A 22,518-nucleotide genomic window follows, 5' to 3' on the forward strand; every position below is an offset into this window, starting at 1 on the left:
GATTTAAGGGTTCTAGTCTACACCGTTTTTTTATAAAAACTATAAAAAAGCGGTTATGTTTAAGGATTTAAGAGTTTGAGGGCTCTACTAGATATGCTCTAAGAAATGCGGGTAGTCCAGATTTTTCTCCCAGTACCCCAAACCCTATTTAATACCGAGCATGTCACTCACATGTTGTCAGCACTGCTTGGACAATTGCTGACCATCTTCAAACAGTGTCAACTGACCAAATATAATAAGGTGACATAAATGAATTGTAAGACATCAAATATTGGAAAACGTTTTAAATCTGTTGGTTGATTTTAAGTCCGCGTAAACCGCGTCGGGCTCCAACAGCATGTCCATATCAGGTCAAAAGATGAACAGTGAATGTACTGTTTCATCTTCATTGCAGAAGCAACACTCAGTGGTCGAACGATTCCATCATTCGTTAGCAGTTGTGCAGGCATACATGGTCATGTTGGAGTGGGATCAAATTTCATCTATAAAAACCAATAAGGAACTTAATTCAGAGCCACCACAAGGTAGACAACCCAAAATATAGATGCTTGTTAATTTCGATTTGACACGTGATGCATGCAAGGCTCTCTTTGCCACTAAAGTAATCGACACACCACTACTAGGCACTAGCAAGCTCCATCAAGCACGTACGATGCAAGCAAGCAAAAGTTCTCCGCCGGTACTAAGGAAGAAGGATGACGGCGAGGAGGACATCACCGTCGACCTGTATCCATTCATACGGGAATACAAGGGCGGCAGTGTCGAGCGCTTACTGCACAGCCCATTCGTGGCAGCGTCCGAGGACCCGGCAGATAACCGTGGAGTGGCAACGAGGGACGTCGTCGTCGACAAATCCACCGATGTGTCCGCACGCCTGTTCCTTCCCTCCGTTGCAGCTGCCTCTGCCGGCGAGAGGATCCCCGTCGTCATGTACGTCCATGGAGGATCCTTCTGCACGGAGAGCGCCTTCTCTCGGACTTACCACAACTACATCAGGTCTCTGGCGGCGCGCGCCGGGGCGCTCGTCGTGTCCGTGGAGTACAATCTCGCGCCGGAGCATCCTGTTCCTGCGGCCTACGACGATGCATGGGCGGCGCTACAGTGGGTGGCCACCCTCTCCGATCCATGGATTTCCAACTACGCCGACCTCGGGCGGACGTTCCTTGCCGGCGACAGCGCCGGCGGGAACATCGTCTACAACACGGCGGTGCGTGCGGCCAGCGGTGGTGGCAGCCGCATCTACATCGAGGGGCTGGTCATCGTGCATCCATACTTCTGGGGGACCGACCGGCTGTCCAGCTCTGAGGCAGTATGGGACGGCATCGCAATGTTTGCTCCTGAGGCCATCGACAGGCTCTGGCCGTTCGCTACGGCCGGCCGTCTGGGCAACGACGATCGCCGGGTCAACCCACTCGACGAGGATATCGCCTCGCTGAGATGCCGCCGTGTGCTGGTCGCCGTCGCCGACAAGGACACCTTGCGTGACCGCGGGCGTCGTCTGGCATCCCGCATGCGTGACTGCTGCTCATGGGCCGATGATGAAAACGCGGTGACATTGGTGGAGTCGGAGGGGGAAGACCATGGCTTTCACCTGTACAACCCGCTGCGTGCCACCAGCAAGATTCTCATGGAGAGCATAGTGCGGTTCATCAACCAGCGCACGGCGCCCTTGCCGCTGCAACTGCCACAAGTTCAAGAGCTACTTGCATGCCAAGGTAAGATGCACAGGGCCGTCCAGCCTGTTCTACGCGTGCCAACCAGGCCGTATATGGACGTACATGGCTACGGGACGGCCATGAAAGCCAGAGATGCGGCGACACGTACTAGCTGCTTACACATTGGACATGGACGAAGAGCATCCAAAACAAGCTATGGGTCAGTCCTGGGGCATGTTATCAGGCCAAACAGCACCAACATGAGGTTCGCATCATCAGCAATAACAGCTCCTTGCAGTTGTGTTTTTCACAACTTCATCTAGCGCGCGGATGATGATAATCTACATGCATCCAGGCCAGGTGAAACAAAAGATCAAGGGTAATGGTTAAGCTTAAGCATGCTCCAGTATAAGTGCAATAATGACACCCTATTTACAAGCTCCTTGCTCGGGTCAAAAGAAATGACTTTTGGGTGTTTTTCTTTCTTATACATGAATGGTGTATTTAAGGTCTTGAGTTATGTACTGTTGGTGTATCATGTATTCTCATATATCAAGTTTATACAAATTTTAATCATAATTCGACAACCTACCGATGGTTGTGCAACTAGAGTCATATTTTTCTCGGAAAAAATAATGGGTGTCACTAAGATACACCCAGATATGACATAGTTATTACACAACTAACTGACTAATTAAATCAAGAATAAAAAGGAAAAAAGAAAAAGAAAATATGACCTAGATGTGCAATATTTATCTCACGTCTAGATGTATTTTAGAAAAACCGAAAAACAAAACAAGAAACAACTTAGTCCCACACCACGAGCGCATGTGCAACTATCACCAGCACCCTTACTTGTACAATATGTGGATGTGCAGCAACTACTCCCTCCGGCGTAAGACATTTTTTAACACTAGATCGAACAAAATCTATTATTGGTGTTACAAGCAATATACATCTCAAATAAGCAAAATGCATCAATCAAACAAACAAGCACATACATTTGAACACAAAAAGGATCTCTGCCTATCTACAAGACTTTTATAAACTAGACATGATTATCAACTCATCCAAATTCAACCAAAATTTCCATATAGAGATATATACTTCCCTTTTCTAATGAATGTCCACATCTCCTGTCTGGCTAGCAAATGATGTCCCAATTCAGCTCAGGGTTGTCGAACACCTCTCTCAGAGACGACACGTCCAAGTCCTGCTGGTCAAACTTTTCAAAGTCGGTTACTGCTCCAGCCATTTTGCCACTTTGAATTAGATCCACACTAGGGTCAATGTTTGCGGCATTTCTTGTGATGTCAGCCCTGCAACTATGATGACCATAGTACACAACAATGTACTTTGCAGTTTCATCTTCACAATTAAGAGTTCCATTATGATCCTGTTGTTGGATTGTCTTGGTTGTTGAGCAGTTCCGTTCCGTGTAGGCGCATCTGTAGTAGCTCCTGTTTAATTGCAAGTTTGATTAGTTATGCATTACAATGAATAATTAGTTGCTTCATAACATGTAAATATAACAACTACTTTCATTAGCGAAAGTCAACAATCCGAAATGGTTGAAAGAAAAGATATCCAAACGACTGACTAGGTCATCATGCGAGAAAGCTAGGAACGTGAAAGAGCGCGACATGGACATGACATGCCTAACTTTACTGCGATGGCCTAAGCCTAGTCTTGCCCTTCATCCTCCTCGCCATCCACTCTCCATAGATCCAAATATACTTGGAGAAATTGTGAACAAAATAGAATATCGAGGGAGGAGACAGAGGATATGCGGCGAGGATTCCCCAAGAGTGAAGAAGGGAGAGAGATGGTAGCAAGAGATCTATTGGGATGTGTACTAGGCATGTTCGAGTAGTGTAGCTAATCGCGACGGCTCCCCTTCCCCTCAAAACTATGTACGATTACGGCATTATGCTGGTTCATAATATATCTTTGTTGTTCGACGTACATATATATCCCTGGCGATTCCCTCCAATTGTTCTTCATAACAGAACCGTTAAGTCTCAATCATCTCAGATAAGGGCAGTAGAAATGTAGGTTGATGTAGTAGTAATGTGACGATATATAAGCTTGAATGAACTATTTAGGAGTAGTATATGTACCTAGCATGTTGCCTCCCGTTGATGTTCTTCTGCCCATATTTTCTCCAATGATGGCCATCGTAATGTGGAACAATTGTTACAAGTGATCTTGACCGCTTTTCGTTGTTCCTCCTACATAGCATGGGTTCATATATATATAAGTGGCAAATAATTAATTAGCGAGATACATTTTTTTATAAGGAGGAAACGAGCCCCCGGCCTCTGCATCAATTGATGCATGCAACCATCTTATTAAAGATAAAATAAACAACGTGTGATGTTCACGTAGCTCCACGCTCGACAGCTCGAGGTATGAAATAAAACGAAAATGAAATTGAAAAAAAAAACTGCCACATCCGGCGTGCGTAAAAGTAGACTACGATGCCTATACACCTAGCCTATTATCAGCACGCCATCCAAATCGGTTGAAGATAATCCGTGAGACCATCTCCCATCGGTTGCACCCAATATCCATACGTCCCCTGGAGTCCACATGACTGAGTAACGACCACGTACGGATCCAAGATGTTGCTCTGAAGATAATCTGCAAAAAATTATTGAAGTTCTTGCCATTAAAAGTTATATCATTTCTGGTATTCCATATAGCCCAAAACAAAGCACATATCCCAATCCCAATAAGTTTAGATATTTTAATGTCAACTCCGTTGAGCCACGTTGTAAATATTGAGCTAATACATGTAGGTGGGACGATATTGAAAGCTATTTGAATAGTTCTCCATAATAGTTTTGCAAGCGGGCATTGTAAGAGAAGGTGTCTTATTGTTTCATTTTGCTCACAATAGCAACAATTGGATCTACCTCTCCATCTACGTTTAATTAAGTTATCTTTGGTTAATATCACACCTTTGTGTATAAACCACATGAAAACTTTAATCTTGAGCGGCACTTTGATGTTCCAAATTTTTAATGATCTGGATAATGTTCCTGTATTAATCAGATCCAAGTACATGGACTTTACTGAGAATACCCCATTCGCAGCTAAAATCCACCGAACATTATCCGTGCGGTTTGATAATTGCACCTGCATCAGTCTCCTAACCAGATGCAACCATGCATCCCAGCGTGCTCCCACTAAAGCACGCCTGAACTGCATATTAAAAGGGACCGATTGTAATACCATAGATATATAGTCCTCTTTACGTTGTGCAATATTATATAACAGGGGGTATTGAAGTGCAAGAGGTGTATCTCCAAGCCAAGTATCTTCCCAAAACCTTGTTGAGGTACCATTACCAACTATAAATTTCACTTTCTGGAAAAAGGTCATCTTTATCTTCATTAACCCTTTCCAAAAAGTGAGTCATTAGGTCTAGATGTAACCTGAGCTAAAGTTTTAGAATGAAGGTATTTATTCTTCAATATTTGAATCCACATTCCTTCAGATTCTGTGGATAGCTTATATAGCCATTTGCTAATCAAACATATGTTTTTCACTTCCAAATTTTCAATGCCCAAACCCCCCTGGTCTTTGGGTCGACATAACATATCCCAACGTGCCAATCTATATTTCTTCTTAGCTTCATCACTTTGCCAGAAGAAACGAGATCGATAGAAATCTAGTCTTTTTCGCACCCCTACTGGTATTTAAAAAAAAGACAATAAAAACATGGGTAGGCTTGTTAATACTGAGTTGATTAATATTAGCCTCCCTCCATATGACATAAGTTTGCCCTTCCAGCAACTTAATTTTTTTTCAAATCTATCTTCAATACATTTCCATTCTTTATTTGTCAGTCTTCTATGATGGATAGGGATCCTGAGGTAATTAAATGGTAGTGAACCTAGTTCACATCCAAATAACTGCCTATAAGCGTGTTGCTCCTCTTTTGCCTTCCCAAAACATAAGAGTTCGCTTTTATGGAAATTAATTTTCAGTCCCGATAGTTGTTCAAATAAGCACAATAATAATTTCATATTCCTCGCTTTAGCCATATCATGTTCCATAAAAAGAATTGTATCATCCGCATATTGTAAAATAGATACACCCCCATCTACGAGATGCGGAACTAGTCCTCCAACTTGGCCCTTATCTTTGGCTCGATTAATGAGTATTGTCAACATGTCTGCAACTATGTTGAACAACACTGGAGACATTGAGTCACCCTGCCTTAATCCTTTATGTGTTTGAAAATAATGACCTATGTCATCGTTAACTCTAATTCCTACACTTCCTTTCTGAATGAAAGTATCAACCTGATCTCTCCATCTTTGGTTGGATCCTTTCATACGTAAAGCCTGTTGAAGAAATGGCCATTTTACTTTATCGTCGGCTTTCTCGAAATCTACTTTGAAAATAATCCCATCCAATTTCTTTGTATGGATTTCGTGTACCGTTTCATGAAGGACCACAACACCCTCTAAGATATGTCTCCCTGGCATAAACGCAGTCTGCGTCGGTTGGACAACTGAGTGAGCTATCTTCGTTAATCTATGTGTACCAACCTTTGTAAAAAAAATCAAACTCACATTAAGCAGACAAATCGGTCTGAACTGCTCAATGCGTATAGCTTCCACCTTTTTTGGCAATAATGTAATTGTTCCAAAGTTTAGGTGGAATAGGTGCAGCTGGCCATCAAATAAATCCTGGAACATAGGCATGAGGTCTCTTTTGATGATATGCCAACACTTTTTATAAAATTCTGCCGGAAACCCATCTGGCCCCGGTGCCTTATTCTGTTTCATTTGTGTGATTGAATCAAGAACCTCTCTCTCTCTGTAAATGGAGCTGATAACACCTCATTCTCCTCTGCTTTGAGTTGAGGTATATCTTGAGTTAAGGCTTCATCCAAAGAGACCATCGTCTCTTTTGTCGGACCAAATAATTTCTTGTAATATTCAGATATGTATATTTTTAAGTTCTCATGACCTACTATTGTTCCCTCATCTTGCTCAAGTTGTGTAATTAATTTCTTTCGATGTTTGCCATTTGCAATCATATGAAAGAATTTAGTATTATCATCCCCATGAACCACCTTTGTAACCTTAGCTCTTTGTGCCCATTTAATTTCCTCTTCTCTCAACAATTTTTGCAAATCCTTTTCAGCATTAATTTTATTAATTCTATCTGATAAATTCAGCTGCGTTGACTCGGCTTTCACGTATAATTCTTCAATCAGACGAGTCAGTCTTTCTTTTTCTATTTTATATATACCCCTCTGATTTTTCGCCCATCCTCTCAGAAATTGGCGCAAATGTCTTATTTTATTTTGCCATCTTTCTATGTTCGTATATCCACCTAAATCCCTAGCCCACTCTGTAGCTATGAGATCTATGAAACATTCTTGTTCAAACCAACTTAGCTCAAATGAGAAGACATTTTTATTCCCCACATGGTTGGCCGCCCCTGAGTCGACCATGAGAGGTGTGTGATCGGAGATGGCTCTCTGTAGAGCCCGTATTGTGACCAAGGGATATTTTTGCTCCCACTGGACACTCGTGAGTACACGATCCAACTTCTCATATGTTGGGACCGGTAGTGAGTTCGCCCATGTGAATTGTCTACCAGTGAGCTCGATCTCCCGTTGATCAAGACTTTCAATAACCATATTAAACATAAGTGACCATCGTTCGTCAAAGTTATCATTATTCTTTTCCTCCTGTCTTCTAATGATATTAAAGTCTCCCCCCACCATAATTGGAAGTCTTTCTTCTCCACAAATTCTTACTAGATCAGCAAGAAAGTCAGGTTTTAGTTCTGGTTGCGCCGCTCCATATACAGCTACCAAAGCCCACTTGAAGCCATCGAGCTTCGACCTCACACGAAACTTGACAGTAAACTCGCAGTAAACCACACTCATCACCTCTAAAGTCTCACATTTGACACCAAGTAAGATACCACCGGATCTACCCCTTGGTGGCAAACAGTGCCAATCAAAATCAACCCCTCCCGATAAGGTATTTAAAAATTGAGGTGTGAAATTATCCCTGCCAGTTTTTTGCAGAGCCATAAAATCAAGCTTATTTTCTATCGATGTATCTCTAAGGAACCTCCTTTTAGCCAAGTCCGCTAGACCTCTGCTATTCCAGAAAAGTCCTTTCATATTTCATCATGAAATTTTTTCTTTTGCTTCACTCTAGCACTTCTTCTTACCGCTGATTCAGGAAAAACCTTCCTTTTCCAAGGTCTCTTTGGTTTTTCCTGAATCATTTGCGTGTTACAATCTTGGTTAATTATTGGTGGAAGAGAACCATCAATCAAAGAGGCCGTATACCCCTCTAATTCCGTATCCTCCACCTCCTCTTCCTCTCCCTCTAAGTGTACTAAGTTATGACATGGATTTTGTAATTCTGCACCACCTAAGTCATTAAAATCTGTTTCATTCATTGGTTTCACCGCTGCTAGATTTTGAATAAACTCTATGGTTCTATCTGCTTCTAAGTCAAGAATATCATTAATGGATTTAGCTAATTGTTTGCTAGAAGTACCCAAGGAAATTCCTATGTCGCTAGCATTATGCAAAATCTCTGAATCAGTAAAGTGAAGTATTGAAGCAGAATGATCAATATGCATACCTGTAGATGTCTCAATGTCTCTAAGCTTCGCTGCCCTCATGGCACGCCCTAGCGACATATCATCCGCATCCGGCTGCTTCTGGATACGTTGACTGAGACGTTGATTTCCGGTAGAAGGATCTGAAATTCTGTCAAATGCGATCACATCATCTGCAGATACTCCTGTGTTTCTGTGGCCTGTCGCCTCAATCTCGGAAGTATACTGAACCTGGCCAGTCGTTACAGATTTAGTACCTTGTTGATCATCATTTTGTGCATTCGGGTGTATATTAGGAGATCGACCTCTGTCGATACTGTTACTACCGTTGCTGCCCGAGCCATAGTCCAGTCTTACTTCCTGTGCCGTGGACGAAGTGTCCCCTGCAGCTGATGCTGCGCGGCCATGCATGCCCGTTGGTTGGTATCCCTTCATACCCTGCATGCCATATTTATTTGCAGAATCATCCATTTGTGCAGTAGAGACGGTAATGCACTTTCTTCCTGAACCAAGATCATGCATGTCATCCTGTACTGTGGACGTATCCTCACATGCAACCGAGTCTGCATGCCCATGCATGCCAATCGGTTGTATATCCCCCGTGCCCTGCATGTATGTCATATCTGTTGTGTTCAACACCTCTTGTTGTACCCCCGGCGTTGGCGTTATAGTGCCGTATTGTTCCTGAATTATATCCTCCTCAGCTGCTTGGTTTTTACCCTTGTCGACGCATGCTGCTGCGCAAAGGCTAGCCGGTATAGGCATCACATCAAATGATCCAAACCGTATTGTAGCCATGTGTGAAGTAAAGGAAGAAGGTGCACCGCTATTTATCGGCTTATCATTAGTGGAAGAAGATGGAGGATTTGTTTTTGCGTTGGGTCCATCGGATTGCTCATCCTGCTTCGCTTGTCCGTGATCCCTATCCCGATCCTCACCATCCGCCATGTGAACATCACCATCTTGTGATTGTTGTTGGGTCTCCTTCTCCACCTCTAGTTCTAGATCATAGTGCACTCCATCATAAGACCACGGAGCATAGTCAGGAATGCACTCAACATCTAGGACCATCACACGCACTCTGGCTATCCCTCTTTTGCGAGTAAATGGCATATCTACTCTCTCCGTTTTACCAATCAAGGATCTAAGACTCCATACGATGAGGAAGTCATTAAGTAGGATCTCAGGAATGCCTGAAAATCTGATCCAGACCTTCTGTAACCGTGTACCCTGTGGTTCTGGTTTTTTACATTCCTCAAACTCAAGTAAGCATTTGCTTCCACTAACCTTGCTGACCCCGAATGCGAGCAACCGTTGAAGATCCTCTCTTCTTGGAAACTCAACTTGAAAGCATTGCTCATCTATCTTATGTGGTGCCCACTGGTATGTCTCGGACACAAGTCTTCTCATCTGTTGAGAAACTTGTTCTGCTGTTAGCGTCCCATTTGTTACCTTTACCAGTCCCGTTCTTGAACTCTCAAGGCGAGGCGGAGCGAGAACAGATGAAGATGTTGGTGTCTCAAAAAACATAAGTCTGCTCTGACAGACACCATAAATATTGATCACCGGCTTGGGAGCTAAAAGAAGTGGACATGCAGCTGCATCATGCCCAGGTTTTTGACAAATATCGCAAATAGCAGTGGTGCAGTCAACTACAAAATGACCAGGCACCCCACATCTGTAACACGTCAATTTTTCCTTCTTGCGAGCTGCCTTATTGGGTCGCGTTGTGTCTGTGTCCTCAGCCGTCTTAGGTGGAACGTCCTCAGCAGCAGCAGAACTGGAGGTGTTACCTAGAGCCACCTCATTTGTCGTTTGTGGAACTTCCTTCCACTTAGGCACCAAGTTATTCCGCCCAAAGGTGCGCACTCCGCCACCCCCACGCTGCCTATAGTTTGATCCCCTAGCACCTTCGACAAAGTTACCATCCGGAGGTTGAAAGGGTCGGTGCCACTGATTACCTCCCCCTGGACCTCCTCCGGTGTTCCACAGCCCGCGACCACCTCCTTTACCGGTGTAGTTATCGTTCCAGTGCTGTCCGAAGCTCTTGTGACCCTGGTACCCGCCTCCTCCTCGATGCGGACCTAAACCTTGTCCAGTCTTAGCAGCCCCTACAGCAGGCCCCTGGTTGTCCCTGTTGGAATTATGCCCTAGAGGCAATAATAAATGTATAGTTATTATTATAATTCCTGTATCAAGATAATAGTTTATTATCCATGCTATAATTGTATTGAATGAAGACTCATTTACATGTGTGGATACATAGACAAAACACCATCCCTAGCATGCCTCTAGTTGGCTAGCCAGTTGATCGATGATAGTCAGTGTCTTCTGATTATGAACAAGGTGTTGTTGCTTGATAACTGGATCACGTCATTGGGAGAATCACGTGATGGACTAGACCCAAACTAATAGACGTAGCATGTTGATCGTGTCATTTTGTTGCTACTGTTTTCTGCGTGTCAAGTATTTATTCCTATGACCATGAGATCATATAACTCACTGACACCGGAGGAATGCTTTGTGTGTATCAAACGTTGCAACGTAACTGGGTGACTATAAAGATGCTCTACAGGTATCTCCGAAGGTGTTAGTTGAGTTAGTATGGATCAAGACTGGGATTTGTCACTCCGTGTGACGGAGAGGTATCTCGGGGCCCACTCGGTAATACAACATCACACACAAGCCTTGCAAGCAATGTAACTTAGTGTAAGTTGCGGGATCTTGTATTACGGAACGAGTAAAGAGACTTGCCGGTAAACGAGATTGAAATAGGTATGCGGATACTGACGATCGAATCTCGGGCAAGTAACATACCGAAGGACAAAGGGAATGACATACGGGATTATACGAATCCTTGGCACTGAGGTTCAAACGATAAGATCTTCGTAGAATATGTAGGATCCAATATGGGCATCCAGGTCCCGCTATTGGATATTGACCGAGGAGTCTCTCGGGTCATGTCTACATAGTTCTCGAACCCGCAGGGTCTGCACACTTAAGGTTCGACGTTGTTTTATGCGTATTTGAGTTATATGGTTGGTTACCGAATGTTGTTCGGAGTCCCGGATGAGATCACGGACGTCAAGAGGGTTTCCGGAATGGTCCGGAAACGAAGATTGATATATAGGATGACCCCATTTGGTTACCGGAAGGTTTTCGTGCATTACCGGAAAAGTTTCGGGCTCATCGGTAGTGTACCGGGAGTGCCGGGAGGGGTGCCGGGGACCATCGGGAGGGGTGTCACGCCCCAAGGGGTCTCATGGGCTATGGGAAGAGATAAACCAGCCCCTAGTGGGCTGGAATAAGTTCCCACTAAGGCCCATAAGGTTTGAGAAGGAAAAAACACAAGGTGGAAAGAGTTTCCAAGTGGGAAGGTGGAATCCTACTCCAAGTAGGATTGGAGTAGGACTCCTCCACCTCCAATTTCGGCCAAACCTTGAGGGTTTGAGGCTGCCTCTTCCCTCCCCCTCCCTCCTATATATACTAAGGTATTAGGGCTGATTTGAGACAACTTTTGCCACGGCAGCCCGACCACATACCTCCATAGTTTTTCCTCTAGATCGCGTTTCTGCGGAGCTCGGGCGGAGCCCTGCTGAGACGAGGTCATCACCAACCTCCGGAGCGTCGTCACGCTGCCGGAGAACTCTTCTACCTCTCCGTCTCTCTTGCTGGATCAAGAAGGCCGAGATCATCGTCGAGCTGTACGTGTGCTGAACGCGGAGGTGCCGTCCGTTCGGTACTAGATCGTGGGACTGATCGCGGGATTGTTCGCGGGGCGGATCGAGGGACGTGAGGACGTTCCACTACATCAACCGCGTTCTCTAACGCTTCTGCTGTACGATCTACAAGGGTACGTAGATTACTCATCCCCTCTCGTAGATGGACATCACCATGATAGGTCTTCGTGCGCGTAGGAAATTTTTTGTTTCCCATGCGACGTTTCCCAACAGTGGCATCATGAGCTAGGTTCATGCGTAGATGTCTTCTCGAGTAGAACACAAAAGGTTTTGTGGGCGGTGATGTGCGTTTTGCTGCCCTCCTTAGTCTTTTCTTGATTCCGCGGCATTGTTGGATTGAAGCGGCTTGGACCGACATTACTCGTACGCTTACGAGAGACTGGTTTCATCGTTACGAGTAACCCCCTTTGCTCAAAGATGACTGGCAAGTGACGGTTTCTCCAACTTTAGTTGAATCGGATTTGACCGAGGAGGTCCTTGGATGAGGTTAAATAGCAACTCATACATCTCCGTTGTGGTGTTTGCGTAAGTAAGATGCGATCCTACTAGATACCCTTGGTCACCACGTAAAACTTGCAACAACAAAATTAGAGGACGTCTAACTTGTTTTTGCAGGGTATGATTGTGATGTGATATGGCCAATGATGTGATGTGATATATTGGATGTATGAGATGATCATGTTGTAATAGAAATATCGACTTGCACGTCGATGGTACGGCAACCGGCAGGAGCCATAGGGTTGTCTTTATACTAACATATGTGCTTGCAGATGCGTTTACTATTTTGCTAGGATGTAGCTTTAGTAGTGATAGCATAAGTAGCACGACAACCCCGATGGCGACACGTTGATGGATGATCATGGTGTGGCGCCGGTGACAAGAAGATCGTGCCGGTGCTTTGGTGATGGAGATCAAGAAGCACGTGATGATGGCCATATCATGTCACTTATGAATTGCATGTGATGTTAATCCTTTTATGCACCTTATTTTGCTTAGAACGACGGTAGCATTATGAGGTGATCTCTCACTAAAATTTCAAGACGAAATTGTGTTCTCCCCGACTGTGCACCGTTGCTACAGTTCGTCGTTTCGAGACACCACGTGATGATCGGGTGTGATAGACTCAACGTTCACATACAACGGGTGCAAAACAGTTGCCCACGCGGAACACTCGGGTTAAGCTTGACGAGCCTAGCATGTGCAGACATGGCCTCGGAACACATGAGACCGAAAGGTCGATCATGAATCATATAGATGATATGATTAGCATAGGGATGCTTACCACTGAAACTACTCCCGACTCACGTGATGATCGGACTTGGGATAGTGTAGGTGGATCATGAACCACTCAAATGACTAGAGAGATGTACTTTTTGAGTGGGAGTTTAGCATCTAATTTGATTAAGTTGAACTCTAATTATCTTGAACATAGTCTAAGTCCACTTTGAATATATTTGTGTTGTAGATCATGGCTCACGCAAGTGTCATCCTCAATTTTAATACGTTCCTAGAGAAAGCTAAGTTGAAAGATGATGGAAGCAACTTTGTAGACTGGGCTCGTAATCTTAAGCTAATCTTACAAGCTGGAAAGAAGGATTATGTCCTTAATGCTGCGCTAGGAGATGAACCACCCGCTACGGCTGATCAGGATGTTAAGAACGCTTGGTTAGCGCGTAAGGAGGACTACTCAATAGTTCAATGTGCAGTCTTGTATGGCTTAGAACCGGGACTTCAACGTCGCTTTGAGCGTCATGGAGCATTTGAGATGTTCCAGGAGTTGAAGTTCATCTTTCAGAAGAACGCCCGGATCGAGAGGTATGAGACCTCCGATAAATTCTATGCTTGCAAGATGGAGGAAAACTCGTCTGTCAGTGAACATGTGCTCAAAATGTCTGGGTACTCAAACCGTCTAGCTGAACTGGGGATTGAACTCCCGCAAGAAGCTATCACTGACAGAATCCTTCAATCACTGCCGCCAAGCTATAAAGGCTTTGTGTTGAACTACAACATGCAAGGGATGAACAAGTCTCCCGGCGAGTTGTTTGCGATGCTGAAAGTCGCAGAGTCTGAACTCCGTAAAGAACATCAAGTGTTGATGGTGAGCAAGATCACTAGTTTCAAGAGAAACGGCAAAGGCAAGAAGGGCAATTCGAAGAAGAGCGGCAAGCCTGTTGCCAATCCGCCGAAGAAACCCAAGGCTGGACCTAAGCCTGAAACAGAGTGCTTCTATTGCAAGGGTATGGGTCACTGGAAGCGCAATTTCCCCAAGTATCTGGCAGATAAGAAGGCGGGCAAAGAAAAATCAGGTATATTTGATATACATGTTATTGATGTGTACTTAACCAGCTCTCGTAGTAGTGCCTGGGTATTCGATACCGGTTCTGTTGCTCACATTTGCAACTCGAAGCAGGAACTGCGGAATAGACGAAGGATGGCGAAAGACGAAGTGACGATGCGCGTAGGAAACGGTTCCAAGGTTGATGCAATCGCCGTCGGCACAGTGTCACTTCAACTACCATCGGGATTAGTGATGAACTTAAATCATTGTTATTTAGTGCCTGCGTTGAGCATGAACATTATATCTGGATCTTGTTTATTGCGAGACGGTTACTCTTTTAAGTCTGAGAATAATGGTTGTTCTATTACTATGAGTAACATCTTTTATGGTCATGCACCGAATGTGAGAGGATTGTTCATATTGAATCTTGATAGAGATACGCATATACATAACATTGAGACCAAAAGAGTTAGAGTAAACAATGATAGCGCCATATTTTTGTGGCACTGCCGCTTGGGTCATATTGGTGTAAAGCGCATGAAGAAACTCCATGCTGATGGACTTTTGGAGTCACTTGACTTTGATTCACTTGACACGTGCGAACCATGCCTCATGGGCAAGATGACTAAGACTCCGTTCTCCGGAACAATGGAGCGTGCAAGTGACTTGTTGGAAATCATACATACCGATGTGTGTGGTCCAATGAGCGTGGAGGCACGCGGCGGATATCGTTATTTTCTCACCTTCACTGACGATCTAAGTAGATATGGTTATGTCTACTTGATGAAGCACAAGTCTGAAACATTTGAAAAGTTCAAGCAATTTCAGAGTGAAGTGGAAAATCATCGTAACAAGAAGATCAAGTTCCTACGGTCTGATCGTGGGGGTGAATATCTGAGTTTCGAGTTTGGTACTCACTTAAGACAATGTGGAATTGTTTCGCAGTTAACACCGCCCGGAACACCACAGCGTAATGGTGTGTCCGAACGTCGTAATCGTACTTTATTAGAAATGGTGCGATCTATGATGTCTCTTACTGATTTGCCGTTATCATTTTGGGGTTATGCATTAGAAACAGCTGCATTCACTTTAAATAGGGCATCATCGAAATCCGTTGAGACGACACCATACGAACTGTGGTATGGCAAAAGGCCAAAGTTGTCGTTTCTTAAAGTTTGGGGATGTGATGCTTATGTCAAAAAGCTTCAGCCTGAAAAGCTGGAACCCAAAGCGGAAAGGTGCGTCTTCATAGGTTACCCAAAAGAGACAGTTGGGTACACCTTCTATCTCAAATCCGAGGGCAAAGTGTTTGTTGCTAAGAACGGAACTTTTCTCGAGAAGGAGTTTCTCTCGAGAGAATTGAGTGGGAGGAAGATAGAACTTGACGAGGTTGTCGAACCTCTCATCCCTCTGGATGGTGGCGCAGGGCAAGGGGAAACCTCTGTCGTTGCGACGCCGGTTGAGGAGGAAGTTAATGATGATGATCATGAAACTCCAGTTCAAGTTTCTGTTGAACCACGCAGGTCGACGAGATCACGCGCTGCTCCAGAGTGGTACGGTAATCCCGTCTTATCAATCATGTTGTTAGACAACAATGAACCTGCAAATTATGAAGAAGCGATGGTGGGCCCAGATTCCAACAAATGGCTAGAAGCCATGAAATCCGAGATAGGATCCATGTATGAGAACAAAGTATGGACTTTGGAGATACTGCCTGAGGGCCGCAAGGCTATTCAGAACAAATGGATCTTTAAGAAGAAGACGGACGCTGACGGTAATGTGACCGTTTATAAAGCTCGACTTGTGGCAAAGGGTTTTTCACAAGTTCCAGGAATTGACTACGATGAGACTTTCTCTCCTGTAGCGATGCTTAAGTCCGTCAGAATCATGTTAGCAATAGCTGCATTTTTCGATTATGAAATCTGGCAGATGGATGTCAAAACGGCGTTCCTTAACGGTTTCCTTAAGGAAGAGTTGTATATGATGCAACCCGAAGGTTTTGTCGATCCTAAAAATGCTGACAAAGTGTGCAAACTCCAGCGATCCATTTATGGACTGGTGCAAGCATCTCGGAGTTGGAACAAACGCTTTGATGAGGTGATCAAAGCATTTGGGTTTATACAAGTGGTTGGAGAATCTTGTATTTACAAGAAAGTGAGTGGGAGCTCTGTGGCGTTTCTAATATTATATGTGGATGACATATTACTGATTGGAAACAACGTAGAGCTTTTGGAGAGCATAAAAGGTTACTTGAATAAAAGTTTCTCTATGAAGGACCTAGGAGAAGCTGCTTACATTCTAGGCATTAAGATCTATAGGGATAGATCAAAACGCCTGATAGGACTTTCACAAAGCACATACCTTGATAAAGTTTTGAAGAGGTTCAAAATGGAACAGTCCAAGAAAGGGTTCTTGCCGGTGTTACAAGGTACGAGATTGAGTAAGACTCAGTGCCCAGCAACTGATGAAGATAGAGAGCATATGCGCTCCGTCCCCTATGCTTCAGCCATAGGTTCTATCATGTATGCGATGTTGTGCACTAGACCGGATGTTAGCCTGGCCATAAGTATGGCAGGCAGGTTCCAGAGTAATCCAGGAGTGGATCACTGGACGGCGGTCAAGAATATCCTGAAGTACCTGAAAAGGACTAAGGAGATGTTTCTCGTGTATGGAGGTGACGAAGAGCTCGCCGTAAAAGGTTACGTCGATGCAAGCTTTGACACAGATCCGGATGACTCTAAGTCACAAACCGGATACGTATTTATTCTTAATGGGGGTGCAGTAAGCTGGTGCAGTTCCAAGCAAAGCGTCGTAGCAGATTCTACATGTGAAGCAGAGTACATGGCTGCCTCGGAGGCGGCTAAGGAAGGTGTCTGGATGAAGCAGTTCATGACGGATCTTGGAGTGGTGCCAAGTGCACTGGATCCAATAACCTTGTTCTGTGACAACACTGGTGCCATTGCCTTAGCAAAGGAACCAAGGTTTCACAAGAAGACCAGACACATCAAACGACGCTTCAACCTCATCCGCGACTACGTCGAGGAGGAGGACGTAAATATATGCAAGGTGCACACGGATCTGAATGTAGCAGACCCGCTGACTAAACCTCTTCCACGGCCAAAACATGATCGACACCAGAACTGTATGGGTGTTAGATTTATTACAATGTAATTCACATGGTGATGTGAGGGCTAGATTATTGACTCTAGTGCAAGTGGGAGACTGTTGGAATTATGCCCTAGAGGCAATAATAAATGTATAGTTATTATTATAATTCCTGTATCAAGATAATAGTTTATTATCCATGCTATAATTGTATTGAATGAAGACTCATTTACATGTGTGGATACATAGACAAAACACCATCCCTAGCATGCCTCTAGTTGGCTAGCCAGTTGATCGATGATAGTCAGTGTCTTCTGATTATGAACAAGGTGTTGTTGCTTGATAACTGGATCACGTCATTGGGAGAATCACGTGATGGACTAGACCCAAACTAATAGACGTAGCATGTTGATCGTGTCATTTTGTTGCTACTGTTTTCTGTGTGTCAAGTATTTATTCCTATGACCATGAGATCATATAACTCACTGACACCGGAGGAATGCTTTGTGTGTATCAAACGTTGCAACGTAACTGGGTGACTATAAAGATGCTCTACAGGTATCTCCGAAGGTGTTAGTTGAGTTAGTATGGATCAAGACTGGGATTTGTCACTCCGTGTGACGGAGAGGTATCTCGGGGCCCACTCGGTAATACAACATCACACACAAGCCTTGCAAGCAATGTAACTTAGTGTAAGTTGCGGGATCTTGTATTACGGAACGAGTAAAGAGACTTGCCGGTAAACGAGATTGAAATAGGTATGCGGATACTGACGATCGAATCTCGGGCAAGTAACATACCGAAGGACAAAGGGAATGACATACGGGATTATACGAATCCTTGGCACTGAGGTTCAAACGATAAGATCTTCGTAGAATATGTAGGATCCAATATGGGCATCCAGGTCCCGCTATTGGATATTGACCGAGGAGTCTCTCGGGTCATGTCTACATAGTTCTCGAACCCGCAGGGTCTGCACACTTAAGGTTCGACGTTGTTTTATGCGTATTTGAGTTATATGGTTGGTTACCGAATGTTGTTCGGAGTCCCGGATGAGATCACGGACGTCAAGAGGGTTTCCGGAATGGTCCGGAAACGAAGATTGATATATAGGATGACCCCATTTGGTTACCGGAAGGTTTTCGTGCATTACCGGAAAAGTTTCGGGCTCATCGGTAGTGTACCGGGAGTGCCGGGAGGGGTGCCGGGGACCATCGGGAGGGGTGTCACGCCCCAAGGGGTCTCATGGGCTATGGGAAGAGATAAACCAGCCCCTAGTGGGCTGGAATAAGTTCCCACTAAGGCCCATAAGGTTTGAGAAGGAAAAAACACAAGGTGGAAAGAGTTTCCAAGTGGGAAGGTGGAATCCTACTCCAAGTAGGATTGGAGTAGGACTCCTCCACCTCCAATTTCGGCCAAACCTTGAGGGTTTGAGGCTGCCTCTTCCCTCCCCCTCCCTCCTATATATACTAAGGTATTAGGGCTGATTTGAGACAACTTTTGCCACGGCAGCCCGACCACATACCTCCATAGTTTTTCCTCTAGATCGCGTTTCTGCGGAGCTCGGGCGGAGCCCTGCTGAGACGAGGTCATCACCAACCTCCGGAGCGTCGTCACGCTGCCGGAGAACTCTTCTACCTCTCCGTCTCTCTTGCTGGATCAAGAAGGCCGAGATCATCGTCGAGCTGTACGTGTGCTGAACGCGGAGGTGCCGTCCGTTCGGTACTAGATCGTGGGACTGATCGCGGGATTGTTCGCGGGGCGGATCGAGGGACGTGAGGACGTTCCACTACATCAACCGCGTTCTCTAACGCTTCTGCTGTACGATCTACAAGGGTACGTAGATTACTCATCCCCTCTCGTAGATGGACATCACCATGATAGGTCTTCGTGCGCGTAGGAAATTTTTTGTTTCCCATGCGACGTTCCCCAACAGTCCCGTGCTCCAGCATGCACATGACGGTCCACGTGGACAGCACCCTGCTTATCTGGCTGTAAAGTTGGGTGCTTCGTCTCCGTTGAAACCGGTGGCGCTGCAGTAGCCTGCTTTGCATTAGTGTATGAATCCGGCGGCTGGCCAGAGCCTTGCGCCGCCATGTTCGCCGCAACCGGACGAAGTGCCGGCACACGACGTGCTCGCCCCAATATCGACGGAAAACCTGGCGAGGCAGGACGGAGTTGTGTCTTACGATCCGATACGGCAAGAACCCTAGCTCTCGGTTCGTCAGGAAGAGGTGAACCGCGATAGGAAACCAACGAGTCCGATCGGGAATCCAACTTGTTATCAGGGCTAACCTCCGTGTCAAGCTGGGCCGAATACCCAGGTGACACTGGCCCGTTCATGAATCCTGATGGCCCATCTTGACCAACCAGTTTTTTCAAACGTGATTTCCGTCTTTCGCGGATCCCGAGATCCAGTCCAACCGGCGACGTCGCCGGCGGCCGCACCGTGGACACTGAATGTTTCTTCTTTCTGGCTGGAACTTCCTTCCATGAATCGATGAAGTCCGCAAGAGTTAGAGCTGGTAATTGTACCTTCGGGATTGGTCCTTTCCACGGTCTTATCGCAGAAGCCGATGTTCTCCGGTGAACAATCCGTCGTAGTACTTCGACCCTGTCCTCGGCGAGTTCTCCAAGCCCAGACCATGCGCGATCGGAAGGAGGCACCACGACGTCGATAGTCTGTGCCACTTCTTCCTCTGTATAACCAAGTTGTAACGATTCACATACCAGATCTGATGGAGATGGCGATGACACCTCCGGTAGCTGCAGACCAGGATCGTCGTCAGGGTCTTCGTCCTCGGCCAGTGCCCAGAATCTCCCACCCACCCGGCGTTGCCCAGCGAGAGTGCCACCGGTGGTGGCCATCGGGGTGGCCACCTGTAGTCGCCCCTGTAGTCGCCCCTGTGATATACTATATGCTTACTATTAGCGAGATACATGAAAGAGGAGAGCGGACGTTTGGAGCTCGGCCTCCATGGAGGCCGAAATTTTTGAATAATTCAAAATTCAAACTTTTTGGTTTCAAAAAAATCTGAAAAAAAAATATGGAAGTAAAGAAGGATGTTATGCGTATGTGTGCAAAAATTTAGGATGAAATACTTTGAAATACGATCTGCACAAAAAAGACAAATTCATGACCTGAAATGATGAATAGTGTCATGTGTAAAAAAGCCTCAGATTTGTCTTTTTTGCACAGCCCTCATTTCAATGTATTTTTTTCTGAAAATTTACACACATGTGTGTTACCCCTTCACTTATCCCTGTGTTTTTTTTCAGAATTTTTTGAAATGTAAAAATATGAATTTTCATGAAATTTGAATTTCAAATTTAAAGGCCTCCATGGAGCTCGGCCACCAAAAGCAATTTCCGATGAAAGAGTAGCAACATATTGAAGAAAGGCAGAAGTACATACTCCCTCACATTTCCGAATTGTAAGATGTTCTATTTATTTTTCCTAAATCGGTTGTATGTAGACATGTTTTACTATGTTTATTCGCTCATTTCATTCCGTATATAGTCCATATTAAAATATCCAGGAGAGGGGAGGAGCCACACTATATAGTATGTTTAGGGGAGGAGCCACACTAGGATCCACACTATATAGTAGGTATAGTAGGCATTGTATTTTCGTTATGAAAGTAATGGAAAGGAGAGGAGCCCGGTTCGAAAAAAAGGTATAGTACGTATTAGTGATGAACTGATGATGCAATTTGAAACCCAGCTAAATCATGTCGCAAAACAAATGAACTTGGACTAGAAATAAAGTCATCAAGAGTCTTTCTGAAATGATATAATCAAGAGTCTTATTGGGAAATCAAGAACCTTCTCTTCTGACCAGCGTTGCTGATGACGGGCTTCTTCTCGCCGGCGCCGTTGGAGATAACGTCGCCGAGGATGGCCGCTGGTTCACGGCCTGCGGTAGTGATACTCTGGAGCTTGGATATGAACCCGGTGATGCAGCCGATCACACCATCGAAGAGGTCGACGGCGAGGTCGGCTGACCTGCTGTCGGCGTCGCGAAGTGCGGGAAGGATGAGCGCTCGGAGCTGAATCACGAGCTCCTGCTGCCGCCTAAGCAACGCGTCCATCTCCGAGCCACCATGGACGACTGTCAGGCTGCTGCTGGTCATCTTGTTATCCATGAAGAATATGCAGTCTGCTCGTGTACTGAATCTAATGTGTACTACTAGACTGTTGAGTTAAGCTGCACGCAGCAACCTTATATATGTTGCCTCTACTAATTAATTTCTCCAACTTTACAGGGGATCTGTACAGGGGAAATGGGTGCATATGATATATTTGATGATGGACCCAGGGCGCAACAACCCCGGCCCGGTCAAAAGTCTCAGCTCCTCGTGCTATCTCGGTCTCACTGCTCAAAAAGGAAACAACAGATTAAGGCCCTGTTTGTTTCATAAGTCCTAAGACTTTTTTAAGTCTCAACTTATAAGTCATAAGTCCCTATCTGTTTGTTTACAGAGACTTATAAGTCCCGAGTCCCTTTCTATTTGTTTACAGGGACTAATAAGTCCCGAGTCCCTTCCTATTTGTTTACAGGGACTTATAAGTCTATGTTGCACCTAATAAAATACATTTGTTCACATAACCCTTGTTCATACAAATGAATTGCAGAATAGTGGCAACCGAAATAACAATTATTCATAACACTTGTTCATACAAACGAATTAACACTTGTTCATAAGAACCAAAATAAAAGAGAGTACATAACAACCGAGATAACAGAAATTACATAAGCGAAGAACACTTCTTCATATCGTTGTTGTTTCAAGGACCACAACCCATCAGCGACCCAAGCTCTGAATTGATTCATAGCAGCACTGTCCATCTCATTTGTTGAATCATTTGTTGTAGTCGTTGGCATAGACAATGGTACATAATTTTCATCTTGATCACACAAGTCGAAATCTATATCGGCGAGTTGACTTTGTCTAATAAAATTGTGCAGTGCAATGCAAGCCACAATTATTTTGCTTTGTTTCTATTGTGGATAACTAGGCAAGTGAAACAAAATCCTCCACTTGTTCTTCAGGACTCCAAAACACCTCTTGATGACATTTCTAAGTGAAGAATGGGTGAAATTGAAGTGTTCCTTTTTTCCTCTAGGCAT

General features: G+C 44.8%; 2 protein-coding genes across 2 annotated transcripts; one reads left to right on the top strand and one right to left on the bottom strand.

The window, feature by feature from the left end:
• The first annotated feature begins 528 nt into the window (after positions 1 to 528).
• On the top strand, positions 529 to 2,234 carry LOC123429095 (probable carboxylesterase 5). The gene has a single exon (XM_045113161.1). The coding sequence runs from the start codon at positions 545 to 547 to the stop codon at positions 1,976 to 1,978; it is 1,434 nt and encodes a 477-aa protein (XP_044969096.1). The 5' UTR covers positions 529 to 544; the 3' UTR covers positions 1,979 to 2,234.
• A 565-nt stretch (positions 2,235 to 2,799) lies between these two features.
• On the bottom strand, positions 2,800 to 21,520 carry LOC123429096 (probable WRKY transcription factor 54). Its single transcript, XM_045113162.1, has 3 exons — positions 21,213 to 21,520; positions 3,776 to 3,886; positions 2,800 to 3,115 (listed from the first exon to the last, which is right to left on the bottom strand). Exons 1-3 carry the CDS (start codon positions 21,518 to 21,520, stop codon positions 2,800 to 2,802), a joined length of 735 nt encoding a protein of 244 aa, XP_044969097.1.
• Between the last annotated feature and the right edge of the window lie 998 nt (positions 21,521 to 22,518).

Source organism: Hordeum vulgare, chromosome 2H (assembly GCF_904849725.1).
Source record: "Hordeum vulgare subsp. vulgare chromosome 2H, MorexV3_pseudomolecules_assembly, whole genome shotgun sequence".
NCBI lineage: Eukaryota > Viridiplantae > Streptophyta > Magnoliopsida > Poales > Poaceae > Hordeum > Hordeum vulgare.

Excerpts from the sequence above, each read along its gene's own strand:
- LOC123429096 (XM_045113162.1), bottom strand. The coding sequence starts at position 21,520 with ATGACCAGCAGCAGCCTGACAGTCGTCCATGGTGGCTCGGAGATGGAC. Across the intron at positions 3,887-21,212 it reads AACGCTGGTCAGAAGAGAAG|GAGGAACAACGAAAAGCGGT; the intron begins GTTCTTGATTTC and ends CATGCTATGTAG. Across the intron at positions 3,116-3,775 it reads AACGGGAGGCAACATGCTAG|GAGCTACTACAGATGCGCCT; the intron begins GTACATATACTA and ends GCAATTAAACAG.
- LOC123429095 (XM_045113161.1), top strand. The coding sequence starts at position 545 with ATGCTTGTTAATTTCGATTTGACACGTGATGCATGCAAGGCTCTCTTT.